The 15,339-nt window shown below is 43.3% G+C and overlaps 1 protein-coding gene across 3 annotated transcripts in view; it reads right to left on the reverse strand.

Moving 5' to 3' along the window:
• RNASEH2B (ribonuclease H2 subunit B) overlaps positions 1 to 1,947 on the reverse strand; it is a 376,916-nt gene extending 374,969 nt beyond the window's left edge. Inside the window, exon 1 of one of the 3 annotated variants that reach the window (XM_069639895.1) lies at positions 1,766 to 1,947. Coding sequence is in view for 1 of the 3 variants with exons in the window: in XM_069639894.1 (XP_069495995.1) it covers positions 1,766 to 1,829 (64 nt within the window). In the remaining 2 variants the exon portion in view is untranslated. The remainder of the gene's footprint in view (positions 1 to 1,765) is intronic. The other 2 variants (XM_069639894.1, XM_069639896.1) reach the window with 2 other exon arrangements.
• Between the last annotated feature and the right edge of the window lie 13,392 nt (positions 1,948 to 15,339).

The following is a 15,339-nucleotide window of genomic DNA, read 5'->3' on the forward strand; positions in this document are numbered from 1 at the left end:
AACATGGTGACCATGCCGAGGACAGAACAGAACCTACCAGTAGGAGGGTTACCTCCCCCAACCTGTAACCCTCCTCCTTACCCGACACCCAGGCACAGGCACGAAACCGGCCCTGGGAGAGGATTGCAGCAGAGCGCACCCACTTTTGCACGCCATCCACAAGTATTGTACAGCCTGATCCGACCCCCCACCAGGGACCATACTTCCAAGCATCTGGATCGCTGATCCACACCCACAGTGGATTGCGAGCTGGCAAACCCCCCCTTGCCATCAGGGTGGCAAGTAAGCATCCTACAGCCCCTCCACACCAGGCCCTGCAAGGTGACAGGACAGGAGAGGGACCAGAGCCGTTCCTCTCATACGGATGAGAAGCCTGGAGAAGACCTCTGTCACAGGAGAACAAGAAAAAAAACGGAGGATTAAGTAGGAGGCTTATACCTCCCAGAGAGAGGCTGAGCCAGGAAAAAAAAAGGTGTGTAGAATAGAGTTCCTGGTAGGAGGACAAGCCTCCTAGGTAAGGACTGAGACGAGGAAGAGGGATGTTGAGGTAATGATTGATTGACAAGCATTTAGGGAAATAAGAAGTTGTCCTCACAAAGACAGAGCCTTCATCCTTCTGAGGTCGATAAAGGAGCACCACACACACAGGAGTAATAATATGCATGTGCTGATGCCCGAGGGTTTACATCTTGCCCCTTACATAGATTTTACTATCAACATAGCTCTCAATTCACACGCTTTTGGCTGGTGTCACCCACCTTGTAAACAGCTGTAACACCGCCCATTCGTTTCAATGGGCCTCTCACGCACCAAAAAGAAAATCGGGTGTTTTCACCCGCCTTTGCAACACAAATAGTTGAGAGCTATGCTATTAAGGTGCGAGTTGCGACAAAGGAAACAAGCATCACAGTATTACTTGCTAAGAAGGGATGCTTGCTTGAATCACTATCACAGACATATTTCAAATATAAAATTCTGTGGTAATTCTTATGGGAGAACCACAACATTTCAAGTGTACCTTTTTTTAGTGCTCACATGGACTTGATATGAAATTATAAGGTAATAAACGTACATAATTATTTTATTTAGCCATCAGTGTTGTTCAAGAATGGCAACTGTATAGGTTGTATGTGCCTACCATCTGTGATGCTATGTAGTTCACAAGAGCTGTAACTTATTCTCATGATATATGTCGGTTTGTTAAGCTATAACACACATGTACTCTTATCATAGACCAGGAGGTGTAGATGTATCCCAAAAATCCCCACCTCCATGGTCGGACTGGGGCATAACATTGTCTCGGGCACCAATGAAAAAGTGGCGCACCGTTACAAACGGCAATTCAATCCTTCTGTGACAGACAAGGGGGGGGGGTTTGATAAAATGTGATACACAGTGTGCATTTTAAAGAATATGTATTCAGCAACATTAGTCAAAACTACTATCCGCATGCTGAAGTAACTTATCAAGAAAGTGTCCCACTTTGAGCAAAAAAAAAAACTGGGTCACACTAGCGTAATAAAAACGCTATGCTTTCATACAATTATGTAATACATCAAAGCGTTTTTACTACAGAAGTGCAACAGTTCACCAGTTCTCCCGTTACAATACTCCTACCAATAGGGCAGAACACAAGGTGCGAGTAACCTTCGTCCGCTTTCTGTGTCCGCAGCTACAAGCGTACACTTTTCCTGGAAATAGAAACAGTAACAATACCGGGTGACTTCTAAAGCTCCGGTGTGCACGGCCACTGCCGGCAGTTTACCTTGCCCAATAAGTACCCACTGGTCAGGCGGCGTGTCTGTCTGACGCTTCTTCTTGGACAGCATTGCCAACTTCAAAACAAGTTCAAGCAGAAACACCACTGAGCGGTCCCTGTTCTGCGCTCCTAGTGCTCCCGCGAGAAAAGGAAGAACACTGTTTTGGCGGCAAACCGAACTAAATAATGCTTGAGATGGGGTATTAACCTAATCTGCGTCTTGCTTTTGCACCACACATGACATTCCTGTTCAATTTGATCACGTAGCGTAATATTTTAGTACAGGCATTAATCACGAGTACACCATACTCCTTTAAAGAAGATTTCCATGGTGCGATCATTTTTTTTAGCTCCCCTAGTTTGTGCGCGCGTTGGTATGATCCAGCGGTGCTGAGCTTTAAAGGAAACGAAACCAAACATCGGCTTTTAAAGGAGCGGCACTGATTGCCGCTCATAGATAGAAACATTTGTATCAGTTGGTGGTTGTAGCGAGCCGATGTTCCAGCCTTTTAACAAAGAAGTGATACTTCTTAAAGTCGTAGAGAATAGCTTGTGTTGTGAAAAGTTATTGCTTGTTTAAAATTCGAGGCACCTTGCAGTAATGCGCCCCCAGCAGCGCTGGTCAGTGGGCTGGCTCTTGCCGGTCCGAGATCTGGCGTCAGATGTCTCCCTGGATCTCGGACCCAGCCTGCCTCAGCCCTGACAAGTCTTTGCCGAGCCGCCAGCTTCCCTGTGATCCTTTCTCCAGCCATCGTTCGTGCGTTTACAGTTCTATTTGCCTGACCTGTTTTTTCTTCTGGCCTGAAGGGGACACCATGGGACCTGTTTTTTCTTCTGGCCTGAAGGGGACACCACGGGAATCAATGGATCAGTGGGCCATGACTATCATTTGGGTGGGAGCCATCAATGTATAAAGCAGGCTTTCTACATGCCGGGCACACTTATTTTTTATTTTTTTTATTTGTTTTGGTTTTAAAAAACCTTTACAAAGAAAAATTCATTTTCGTTACATAGATACAAAAACAAACATTACATTGTCAGAAAACACAATTAATTCAAGTTTATGTTACATTGTGAAACTTATACCAAAATTCATACAATTAATTTTCATCACAGAATGTCAGGAAGTTACCTAATCAAGATCACAATTCATCCTTAGAGCTCTTACATAATAGAGAGAGAAACTAACTTAAGTAAGCAAAAACAAACGTGATTACATTATCCAAAAACTCAATGAATTCACATTTATGTTACATAGTAAGACTTATACCAAATATTCATTCAATTAATTTTCATATCAGAATTTCAGGCAGTTACCAGATCCAAATTCATCCTTAAAGCTCTTGAATAAAAGATAGAGGACCAAAGTTAAATAAACCAAAAATTTGGCAAATTAAAAATTATCTGTGAAGTTTTAAAACAGAGCACAAATATTTCTCAGAAATGTTGCCACCCTGAGATTCAAATTGCCTTTGCTGTTATGTAACATTTTGTACCAAATGAATTATCTATCCACATCTGCTGTGTTATGAACATATTGGGCAAAATAAAGAAGTCTTTTTTTCCCTCAGCGCCGAACATACCAAAATTATATGTTTCAGGTCTTCCACCATGCCCTCTATACAGCAAAACCTACACCACGGCAATGGTAGTTGAACAGTTGATCTAATTGAAATTGTTTGGTTAGTGGGCACTACATTGAATCTTAAACGCATAAAATCATTACGGATTGTTTTATTTGGATATTTAATTAAGTAACTTTCCATCACGGGGAACCATTTGTTATTGGCACACACTTGTTGATACAATTTTGAATTCAGTATCACATTTTTTGTATGCATCCAGTCGAAACCCAAGACACTTTCTTTCACCCTTCCAGGGTTGTTCCTAAGAGAGGTAACTGAAGTACCTATTAGCTTTAGACTTTTTAGAATTTCTCCGTTCAATTCCACTATGAATGGATTACCTGTATCTTGACCTGCATAAGAGTTCTTTGAGAAGGTCTCTAAAGAATTGCATTTCCTCCATAACATCATTCTTTTCCAGGTCACCAATACCTGGAGTGAATTTAGACCCATTTCATATTTGATTAGGTTATACAGAATACATTTCGGTAAGTAGTACATTACAGATTTCCAAATGTAACTTTCTATCAAGGACCACTCTCCTTCACAGTTTAAAGATTGAAATTCAGCCCCATATATTAAACAAGGAATTATTTTTTTCGTGTAATATTCTCTCAGAGGGGTCATTGAAAATTTCCCAAATTTGGCATCTAATGCACGCATCTGAGAAATGGCAATATCTGCCTTAAGTTTTAATTGTGTCCTGAGTAGGGGTCTAGAATGTGCACCTGCTATTGTAAAACCCAGGTATTTAAATTCCGATTTTGCTTTATGTCTGATATTCCCTGATACTCATGATAGCATATTTGTTTTCTTATTCTTCCTCCCTAGGCGAACTATCACTGTTTTGTCGGGATTAATCTTTAGAGCTATTGAGGCGATGAAGCCCTCAAAGGCTCTAAGCAACCCTTGGAGTCCCACCTTGGGGGTGTCAATAAGGAGAAAATCATCCGCGTAAGCTAGCCAGGCAATTCGCACATTCAAAAGTCTGGGTGTACCAGACCCCTGTTTAATGGAGCCAGGTAAGCGCCACTAACATATAGGTTGAAGATGGTGGGGGCCAGTCTACACCCTTGGCGCAATCCATTATGAATGGTGAATGGATCCGAAAGAGTGCCAGCTGAATCCAATCTGTCTTTCACATCCGTCTGAGAGTAGATTGCCCTTACTATGTCTAACAGGATTGCCGGCATGTTTAACTTACTTAGTATTGTCCACAAAATATTCCTATCCACCAAATCAAAAGCGGAACTTAGGTCCATTAAGGCGACAAAGGCCGAGGCATCCGCCTTTTTCATTACTTCTGCTCTCAAACAGTGGAGGATCAGACCCCCACATTCCGTACCCATGTTTTTCCTGAATCCAAAATGTCTAATATCCAAAATCTGTTTATCTTCAATCCATTTCTGGATATCTCTTAAAACAAGTGAAGAGAATAATTTGGATTCCGGGTCGGCAATGGCTATTGGCCTGTAGCTCATGGGGCATAATCGGGAACCCTTTTTTGAATATAGGTATAATAATAGATACCCTCCAAGACAATGGGATAGACTTGGTGGATAGTATATCGGAAAACAATGTAAAAAGTATTTTTGCCCATAATTCGGGATCAGACTTGAGGATCTTATTAGACAAATTGTTGGGGCCCGGTGCCCCTGAGTTTTTGGATTTAACAATTAAGTTTTTTATGTCCCTTGTGGTAAAGTTCAAGAGCCAAATTGGTTCATGTTTCCATGGAACCCCGTCTCCATTATTGTTCAAACGGTACATTTTGGAAAAGTGACCCTGCCACATTAATTCATTAATGGGATTCAGAAGTAACTCTTTCTGGGGTTTATCCCAATTATTAATTAGATGCCAGAAGTTTCTTAAATTAGTGCCCCTTAGGGAAGCCAACATTTTCTCCCTCTCAATCTGACCTCTGTTTATTCTATGTTGTATGGACCAGTTTTTGTACCTTTGTTTGATTTTTTTTAATCATATCCACCATGTTTGATAGAGTAAATCCCGATTTCTTAATTGATCTCATCTCTTTCCTCATACTCCGCTTTTTATCTCTGATTTCCATATCGAAATTATGGGATCTTTCTTTCCTAGGTAAGTTGTCCCTAATATTAGTATCGCCCAGTTTAGCCAGAGAAGTAGAGATATATTCTGTATACTTATTTGCCAAATAGGTCTTTTTCCTCTGTTGTTCTGAAAAGTTATCAAGATCAGCCACCATCAAGGCAGTAAATTGAATACTTTTTTTCCCCGTCCATAAAATTCGGTTCCCTGTGTGATTGACGTTTAAATTATAGTTGAGCAAGGTTTTTGGTTCAATGGGTGCAGTAATACATATGTCCAGAGACAAGATACAGTGATCACTAAAGGTGGTCTCAATGATGTCAAGTTTCCCTGAACGATTGAACAGGTCCCCTGAGCATATGATGTAGTCAATTATTGAGTGACAACCTCTAGCTTTCCAGGTAAGAAGTAAATTTACCAAAATTTCCAAGCCCCACATTTCAGCGAAATGGGACCACATTCTCCCCCTGCACATTAAATTAACAGTCCGGGATAGTTCCCCCAGCTTACTAATCATAACATCCCCATTGAAAGAATCATCTTGAATGACTGCATTGAGATCACCTGCGATGACTATCTGGCCCCCTATGTTTATTAACAACCAGTTCTGCAGTAGAGACCCTAAATTGCATAGTTCCAACCATAATTGCCTGTCCGATAGTTCAGCCGGGTTCCAATATATATTGACTAGCAGAAAGGGAGTCTCCCTATTATTGAACAGCAGTAAGAAACCCACAGCCAAAAAATGATTCACAAATGCCCATTCTCCCATGTTTTTGGGATTCAAGTGGTTTTTTACTGCAATTAAGAGGCCTCCTTTGGGACGGCCTCTATATCCCCCTTGTGCACATAAAGAACATACCGTAAAACCCTCCCAACATAAGGGGACCTTTTGACCAAGTTTCTTGAATGAAGAGAAGATAATATTGTGCCAATTCACTCATTAAGGGCAAATTATGTAGGAGATTAACCAAACCTCTTGAGTTCCAGGTTAACAATTTCAATGTCGCATTTACCTTTACTAAAGTGGCTTCACTAATTTTTTCAGACTGTCAATAGACTCTCTCAAAGTCAAGGCAAGCCATCTCCAGTCCTGTTTCTCCTCATTTTCCCTCACCTCACCCCTTATTCCTTCCTACTTGTTCACAAGATCTTCCTTCTGCAATCTAGCTGAATTTCGTGATGTCACTGTTGGATGGGATTGAGTTCGAACGTATTCAAAGATATCGAAGCCCCTACGATAAAGTTCTTTCGGCTTCTTTCATCATTACATTTCTGACCAGTGGGGAAGGTATCACTAAACGAACATAATGCAGCCTCTGCCTGTGTATATAATCGACCAGATAAATGTCAGCTGATTCTATCAGACTTAAATTAGGAATCTGACCCAATAAAGACAACATGTAGGGTCAATTGAGGGATATGTTATTCTTGTCTAAGAATAGGGTTGTCAGAACTAGGGCTGGTAGATCCGGTCTCAGCGGGTCTTTTACGTCAAGTATCTTGAATGATTGGAGCTGCTCCTTCTCATTCATCTCCTTTTCCCTTCCGTAATCCTCTCCCCTCCTTCCTGAGCAATATTCTTCATATGTGCCCTCCCTCATGTCACTCTGGTGCAGTTCGTTCCCACTTTTAGGCCCCACCTGCTGCTGTTTATCCCTTAACACTCTGAGGATGTTTTGGTATAGGGCCTCATCATTTAAGTCCTCATGAGTTATCCCATCAAATTTCTGAATATCCTGCTGCAACAGGTTTCCCCTCTGTACTTCTACCATAACTTCCGGATTCAATTCACACGGGTTATCATCAGGGTTCCCAGACCCAACATTGGCCCCTGACCCCAAATGTGACCATACTTGCCTAACCGGTGCAGCAATTTCACTATTGGCAATTGATCTCACTCTGTTTAACTCCCTATCAACTCCCATATCTTGAGTACAAGGATTTTATTTGCCCGTGGTCCGGTTTGAAGTATTTTTAAGTTCATTTACCTGAGGGATATTCCAGTCCCTACTACCCAAACCCTTGTTGTCTACGATGGGAATCATATTCCTTACCGGGCCCTTATCTGAGAGTAGTTCATTAGTCCCCTTCCTGTTCCTTTTAGTCATGGGTCCGTTCCTTGGTGTAGAAAGGTTTATCTCTTTATCCTTTGCAGGCCTCCCTATATCATCCGTTAATTCCTGCGGAGGTGCCGCATTGAAGATTTCATATACATCATCTCTTTGGTTTTTATTTTTCATTACTTCACATAGTTGTTTTTCCCCCTCTACATATACACTTAGGGTAGCTTGATCCTTCACCTTATTGGCAGTCCGACCACCCACCTCTAATAAGGTTTTGTTCTGCTGTTGTGTATTTTCTCTAGGTGGAGATTCCTCATTCTCTTCCCCCAGGTTAACATTTCTCAGAAATGTTCTAGATGTTTTACCTATTCCTCCATTTTTATTACCATTTTTCTTTTTTTGTTTTGCCATTTTTTTTACCTGTCTTTTAGACAGTTTAAATTCTGTCATCGGATCCTCTGGCCCATTTGTTCTTACAACTTGACAACTTAGGTCGGTATCCTCCAACGCAGTATTGGCCCCCACCCCTACTGAGTCTTGCGCCTGTTCTTGTGAAGCCTCTACCAGAATTATCTCATCAGTGAGAGGAGCCTTGGTAAGATCCACCGGCCTGACCTTCTCTTCCCACTCATCTGATAGTATTTCAGGTAACATTCTAAAATCAGAGGTTATATTGGTCAGAAACTCTGTTTGCTTACGTAATTCAGACAAGATAAGGTGGTTAAAAATTGTCATCATTACTGTAAATTCTGAAGGAGAAGAATCTGAACTAGTCTTTAACGGGTTCAACTTTCCAAAAGTGGAGCCATTGGAAAAATCCAACAGCTTATCATAATTCAGATTGTCCAAATACCATATCATATCCTGTGCATCATTATCATTCAATTTATGTGAATTATCATACTCAATGTTTGTATTCGTTACCATTGCATTAGGCTGAACAGGAGGGATCCAAATTGGCCTCCATCTGTTTTTCAAACTGAGAACATTGTTGTGCACATTGAAGTAATTCTTCCTCATTCTGATTTGCCTCCGGCAGCGGTAACGCCGCCGCACAGGCGAAGCTGGCCCTTCTAGTGCTTACCGCAATAAAGAAATCTGCCCTAGCATCTTTCTCGGGGCGGAAATTTGACTTTCCCCATTTCTCACTTACAACAGGTTACACCCCGTGAAACAGCACACACTGACCTCTTATCCGTAATATGTTAAACAAAGTAGCCTCCTACCCCCTCCACCCCCTGCCAGCCAAACAGCCCAACAGCCACACTTCCAAGCACTTCAGGATGTGCGCGCGAGATGCGCGTGCACCTGTGCTTTTAAGGAAGTGACCGTAGCTGAGGGCAGGTGGGCGGGCAAAAGGCCGGTCCAGTGGGCGTGGCTAGAGGTTTTTGTGGGTTGTGTTTCTCCGTTGTTTTGATTGGTCTGTCATTGCAGTAAGCAGTTTTTGTTGCTTGATTTCCAGTTTGTTTTTCTTTCGAAAGGTCTCTATTTTTCTTGCCACGTTACAAAAGGGGAGATGTGGGTAAACATATGTTTAGGAGCTTCCTCTTTTTCATACTCTGTAAACTTTTCCTCTTGATTTTGACGTTACGATTCTATCAGGCTATTGTTCTCATACACTTATAGACACAGTAAGGCAGCTTGATTGCTGTCAATCGAGTCATTCGTTACTGAATCCCCAGTGGGAATGGGTGTCATAAATTCACCTACTCCTCCATGTTGTAATTTCTGGGTCTAAAGTCTTGTTCTTTTGTGGGTGTTCACTTAGTTTAGCTTCAGTTGTCACATCTTCAAATTGTTTAAGATTCTGAATGAAGTTGCGAGTTCCATCATTCAATGCTCCCTTAGATTTTGGCACATTTTAGGATTTTTTACTTGAGTTTTCACCTGCTATTTTGCAGGTTTTTTTGTTGTTTTGATTGTCTGTTTTTTTTCCTGGTTCCCGTGTCTTTCTCTTTTGTATCGTTTGGATTTTCTGTATTGAAAAGAGGAAACATATCTTTGGTTTGTCTGGTATTTTCTTGTGCTTCCACGTGACCAGTTAACGGATTAATCAGGATGGGTTGCTTTCCGTTGCCATGTTTTATGTGCACTGGGGAAATTGTATCTTCCCTTTCTACTCTTAAGTGAGAATGCTTTAAGTTTTTTATTGCCTTTGTGGTTTGATTAGGTTTGAAGCATATTGCATCACTTTCATTTCCACACTTGGGGTCCTGACCTGATGCTCCCTGTTGATTTCCATGGAAGTGCTTTTTTTCTTGGGTCGTGTTACCTTGTTTATAGGTTGTCATAGGTAAACCTACTCGGGCGAGACATCATGAGCAGACTAAACATGACTATTTCATTCACTGACAAAGGCATAGTCTGCTCAACACTAGGCATACACATGTTGTATGTAAAGCAGATCGTCCAAGAATATTGTGGACGCACAGTACAGAGGAGGGTGCCAGTGGACCCTGAGATCTTTCAATATGGGACTGACATCACCATTGCATGGATGCCAGGCATCACGGAGAAGGTGTGGCGATTCCCAAATGAGTCCCTGTTCAGGCCAGAGACACCATTGGATGAGCTAGAGGGAACGATTGTGTCCATAGAGATTGAGGCAGTGTTGGCAAGAGAGGAATGGATTGCAGTGCATGCAGTTGATGACACAGGGAGAGCATGGCAAGCAATAATTGCAGCTGCTGAGGGGTGCAGGCTAACAGTGACAGATGAGGAGTTGTTCAAGGAAGAGAGATTGGAATTGGAGATGGTGTTTGAAATGAGTGTAACATTGTGGTTACAGATCCATTACAGGAAGGTGCCACAGAGGATGGCGATGGTTCTGAAGGCGCTGCCCTCATTCTGGGAGGAGGACATGGCTAAGGTACCAGACAGCCTGTGGACTACAAGTCCATATGACCTAGGCTGTATAAAAAGCATAGGGGGAGTGAAGATCAAACTGTAACTAGGAGCGATCCTGCGAAAAGTAAAACAGTATCCCCTAACTAAGGAAGCAGACAAAGGCATTTTTGAGACAATTAACACCCTCATTCAAAGAGGCATCCTTAGTACCATTGGAGTCTCTATGCAACATAGCAGTGTATTCTGTGTGCAAGACCAATGGGGGAGGGGTCATGGCATTTTTGTTCAGGATTTAAGACCTCTTAACCACATTGTAGAAGCAGAGTATCCTGTAGCAGCAAACCCGTCATCGGTGTTATGTGGCATTCTAACAGAAGCTACATGTTTCACGGTCATTGACTTAAAGAATGCATTCTTCTCAGTGCCACTACACCCAGACTCACAGGACCAGACCAGCTTTATGTACCGAAACCAGAAGTGGAAACATACTTGTTTACCACAAGGGTACTGCGAGTCACCATCCATCTGTAACAGAGTGATCCAGCTGGATCTAAGCAACGTACAGACAGAAAGCATGGTTCTGCAGTATGTGGATGACATTTTGATTTGTAGCGAGACAGAAGAACAGTGCAGAGACGACTCAGTACACATGTTGACAGTGGTAGCTGACAAAGGGTACAAGGTGGACAAGGCTAAACTGCAGTACTGTCAGAAGGAAGTACTATAGATTGGACAGATGATATTGAAGGACGGCCGACACATTGCCCCAAAGCGAGCAGAGACAATACACAACACACCCAACCCAAGACAGTAAGGGGGATGCAGCAGTTTCTGGGGTTGTGCAATTACTGCAGAAAATGGGGCTTTGACTACAGCACATACACAAGGCCACTACTGGACACACTGAAAGAAGCACAAAAGGGAACAAAGACACCGACTTGGACCGAAGGAATGGCCGAGGCCTTTGAAGAGCTGAGGGTAGCCATAAGCACAGCTCCAGTGTTAGGGACCTCAGACTACAAAAAGGAGTTTTTCCTGTTCACACACACTGATGGTGTAGTGATGAAGGCAGTACTGACATAGAAAACAAGCATGGGCCATAAGCCACTTGCTTGCTACAGTGGGCAACTTGACCCAGTGATGAGAGGACATTATCCATGCGAACAATCATTGGCTGCAGCCGCCTTTGCAGTGGAGAAATCATCATCATCAGCAGTAGCAATGGGGTGCACTACCACTTTGTATGTGGCGCACACCCTCTTTGCGATCCTACCTAAGCCAAAGAGCACACTGACCCCACAGAGAGCATCAGGTATGAGGTGATACTATCCAATGTATGTCTGAAGATAGTGAGTGGCAGAACTGTAAATCCAGCACTATTTCTAGCAGACGTTCTCAAGGTAGGAGAGTATGCACCCATAAGCAAATGCGGTGTGTGAACGCTTGAACGGACTCCTAAAGGAGTGCTTTTCCAAAACTCAGCGAAGCACCAAGAAAAACTGGCTCCACTGCCTGCCTTGGCACTGTTTGATCTGGGCAACAAGTCAGGGTCCGATAACCATTTAACACCCCATGAGGTGGTGGCAGGATGGCGCATACATATTCACCTGGCTCCTCCCATAAGAGAATTGAAGGATTGTGAGAACAGTGCAGAGGTGTTAGGGCAAGAAATGTTGGAATATATTACTTCTCTGGCCTCTAGTGCTTCTTTTATCATTCACCACATACAGCAGACCGAGGGCAGGCCTCAAGACAACGAAGATAGTGACTGCAAGGACACAGCACCAAACAGTGAACAAGAACATTTAGTGAAGGTGGGGGACGTTGTCCTCCTCTGTAACTTTCTGTGGTGCTGGAATGTGCCCCGATTTACTGGCCCTCATATAGTAGAGGCAGTGACTGATAAGGCCATGAGACTGGTTGGAAAAACTGTTTTTAATCATCTCCAGGACGTCAAGCCCTACAAAGCCATGTCCTCACCTGGCAACAGAGTCTCAGTGATCGACGAGCTACAAGTGCATGCTGAACCTTAGGGAAACCAGGCCACCCCATGGTTCGACGACCCCAAACAGCAGAAGTGGCCACATGAACACTAGTACAAATTGATGATGAGGGCACTACTGCTTGAGATTTTTCTGGTTCCACATACATTGTATGAAACACTATCCGTTTATTTTTATTTTCGCACATGCAGGTCTACGTGAATGTAGAGAGGGATGTGTAGAGTGGTGTCCTGATGTTACCTCCCATTGAACACCCTGCAAGCTTCTCCAACCAATTTGTACATTACATAAGGAGGCCTAGACGATTTAGAGCCTGATCCCCGTAAGTATACTTCTTTGTTTTCGTAAAATACTTGGCCCAAGCTTTTCCCCAGCTGGAGCACAGCAAATTCCCAGCCCTGACCACATTGAGAAACCCCTCTGTAAGAAAGGTTTGGGAGGAGGTCTTTGCCTTTGCTATCATTGATTATTTAGTTTGCGTAGCTTGAGGGTACTGAACAATACACAATAATAGGGTTTCTATGCAAATTTCAGGCGGGCAACTTTATCTCCGAAATCTTCAGGCTGCAAAGACAAGGCAGCATAAGTGGTCATGACAGGGGCAATAAAGAATATTCTCATCATGGTGTGTTTATTAATTCCAAGTGGCATAATGGGAATAGTGTTCTGGCAGCTCTACATGGCTGTTAGCAATAACGCTGTACCCTCTGCTAACATTACCCTTACCCCAGAAGGAAGGCCGACCATGTCAGGTGGAGGAGAAGACACTGCTGATAAGGTAAGGAGAGATAAGCGCAGTGTTGACCCAGGCATGAAGGGAGTTGACCTGTATCTCACTGACACGGACCGGGTATCCAATAACATGTGGTACAATGACATGACCAAAGTGGGGAAGGAAACCACCAGGGAGAGTTGTTATGTCTGCTCCTTAATCCCCTACACCATTGGTGCTTCTCGAATGTTCATAGCAATACCAGCAGCAAGAGCCCAGTGCCTGATGTACCTCGCAATGGTGCAAATGCGAGGAAGGTTCCATGGGAAAACTACAACACTAAGATGGATGTCCAAGGGGACCTTCCCGTATGAAGACAATTACATAAAGACTTTAGACATGATAAACAATTACTGGCAGCTAGATGAAGGGTTGCAGTACATAACTGATGGTCAGAGAAACGAGAGACAAAGACAATAACATTGAAAGAACTGCTGTGTCCTTGGACGAGAGGCAAGGAGATAGGAGGAGAACCAGGGTGTTGGGAAAGATCACAGATATTGGTGTATATACAGGTATACATTAACAATGCATGGCAGGATGGAGTGGTGGGAAGCAAGGCACTGACATTCGCTCAATCGGCAATGAAAAAAGTTCAGGAAGAAAATGACAAGTTCCTGAAAGAATGGGATGTGAACACAAAGTAGCTGACATGGGTGGAGAACGAAGCTGGACCGATGCCAATAATTCCCCTGAAGACCCCGGCCCTGTGCTATCTGAATAAGGGAAATGTTGATGTTCGTGAGAATGTAGGATGTAAGGCAGTGGAAAAACTGGAAGCAATGAGAGCAGGAACAGCAGTGCTGATGGACCACTACTGGGCTTGTGGTTCAAAGGCATACAAGGTGCTGCCACCCAAGTGGGGAGGAGTATGCTAATTGGTACACATCAACATGCCTTTCATGGTGGTACCCAAGAAGGATGTGAAGCTTGACGAGTTTCAGAAGATGAATAACAGACGAAGGAAAAGATCAGTGAAAATGGCCCCAAAGGCCCAGGTTGAGAAGCTGGCTGCATTAAGTGAAAAGAGGGGAGGGACTGCTTTTCAGAAGCATCTGAAAAGGTACTGGATAAAATGCCAGCCAAACACAGACTGTTTAGCAGAACACAGATGTTCTTGCATCGATAATACCAGGAATACAGACATACAAAATGCCAAATGGTTACCGATCACTCGTTGGGAGCTGATGATAACGCTTAATTCTACAGTAAACGGGTTCAAAGCAATAAAAGAAGAGCTCAGAGCAATAAGGTTGATCGCGCTCCAGAATAGATATGGATCTCCTCACGGCCATGGAAGGAGGAGTGTGCGCAAAGTTAGGGAGTTCCTGTTGTACTTTTATCCCAGCTAACAATGAAGATAACAGAACTCTCTCGGATGCAGTAGCAGAGTTGGCTTAGATGCATTTGAAAATGGAGGATGAAGTACGAGGAACAGGAAAAGACCAGAGCTGGTTAGCATACATATGGTCATGGATGCCATCATGGCTGGCAGAAGGGCTGAAGGTGATAGCTGGAGCACTGATACTGGGAGCAGCGTCAGTGTGTGGGATCAAGACCCGAGTAGCAAGGTGTTAGAAAACAGCGGAAGAAGCAATTGGAATGCAGATACTGATGCATGGGAACATAGGAGGAACGAAGGATGAGATTGTTGCTGAATGTGACCGTTTGAGACAGAAGATAACGCAGTGTGAACTATTCTCGACAGGTACAATAAAAATTGACATTCCCCACAAACCACGATTCTATGAAGGAAGGTGGGCCTGATGCAACCCCTAAGGAGTATGCTGTTGCATGCACTGACCATTTGATGATCACACAAATTATTACAGACACCTTTGGAGGAATAACAAAATCATGGCAGCCCCGGGCAAAAGGAAAGTTTTATAGGGATGTGGTCGACAGGTTGAACAGAGGGGGGAGACTGAAGAGGGATGGGTCAAATCACCACCTCGGCGCCCTCCCAGGAGATATATGATGCGGAAGAAGAATAGAAGATATCGTGAACACCTGTACTATTTTGGACCAATTCCTAGTGCTCCAATGATTGACAAGTTTGTCGAGAGGTACCCACTCAGCCAGCCCTACAGACCAGAGTGGACAAAGACCCTCAGGCTACAACAAAGGAGACCAGAAATTGAAAGTATTGACTAAAGCGCCTAGAAGCAAAGCCACTGGCGTCATTAGAGACATCACGACA

Source organism: Ambystoma mexicanum, chromosome 7q, assembly GCF_040938575.1.
Source record: "Ambystoma mexicanum isolate Mex_15411 chromosome 7q, UKY_AmexF1_1, whole genome shotgun sequence".
NCBI classification, from domain to species: Eukaryota; Metazoa; Chordata; class Amphibia; order Caudata; family Ambystomatidae; genus Ambystoma; species Ambystoma mexicanum.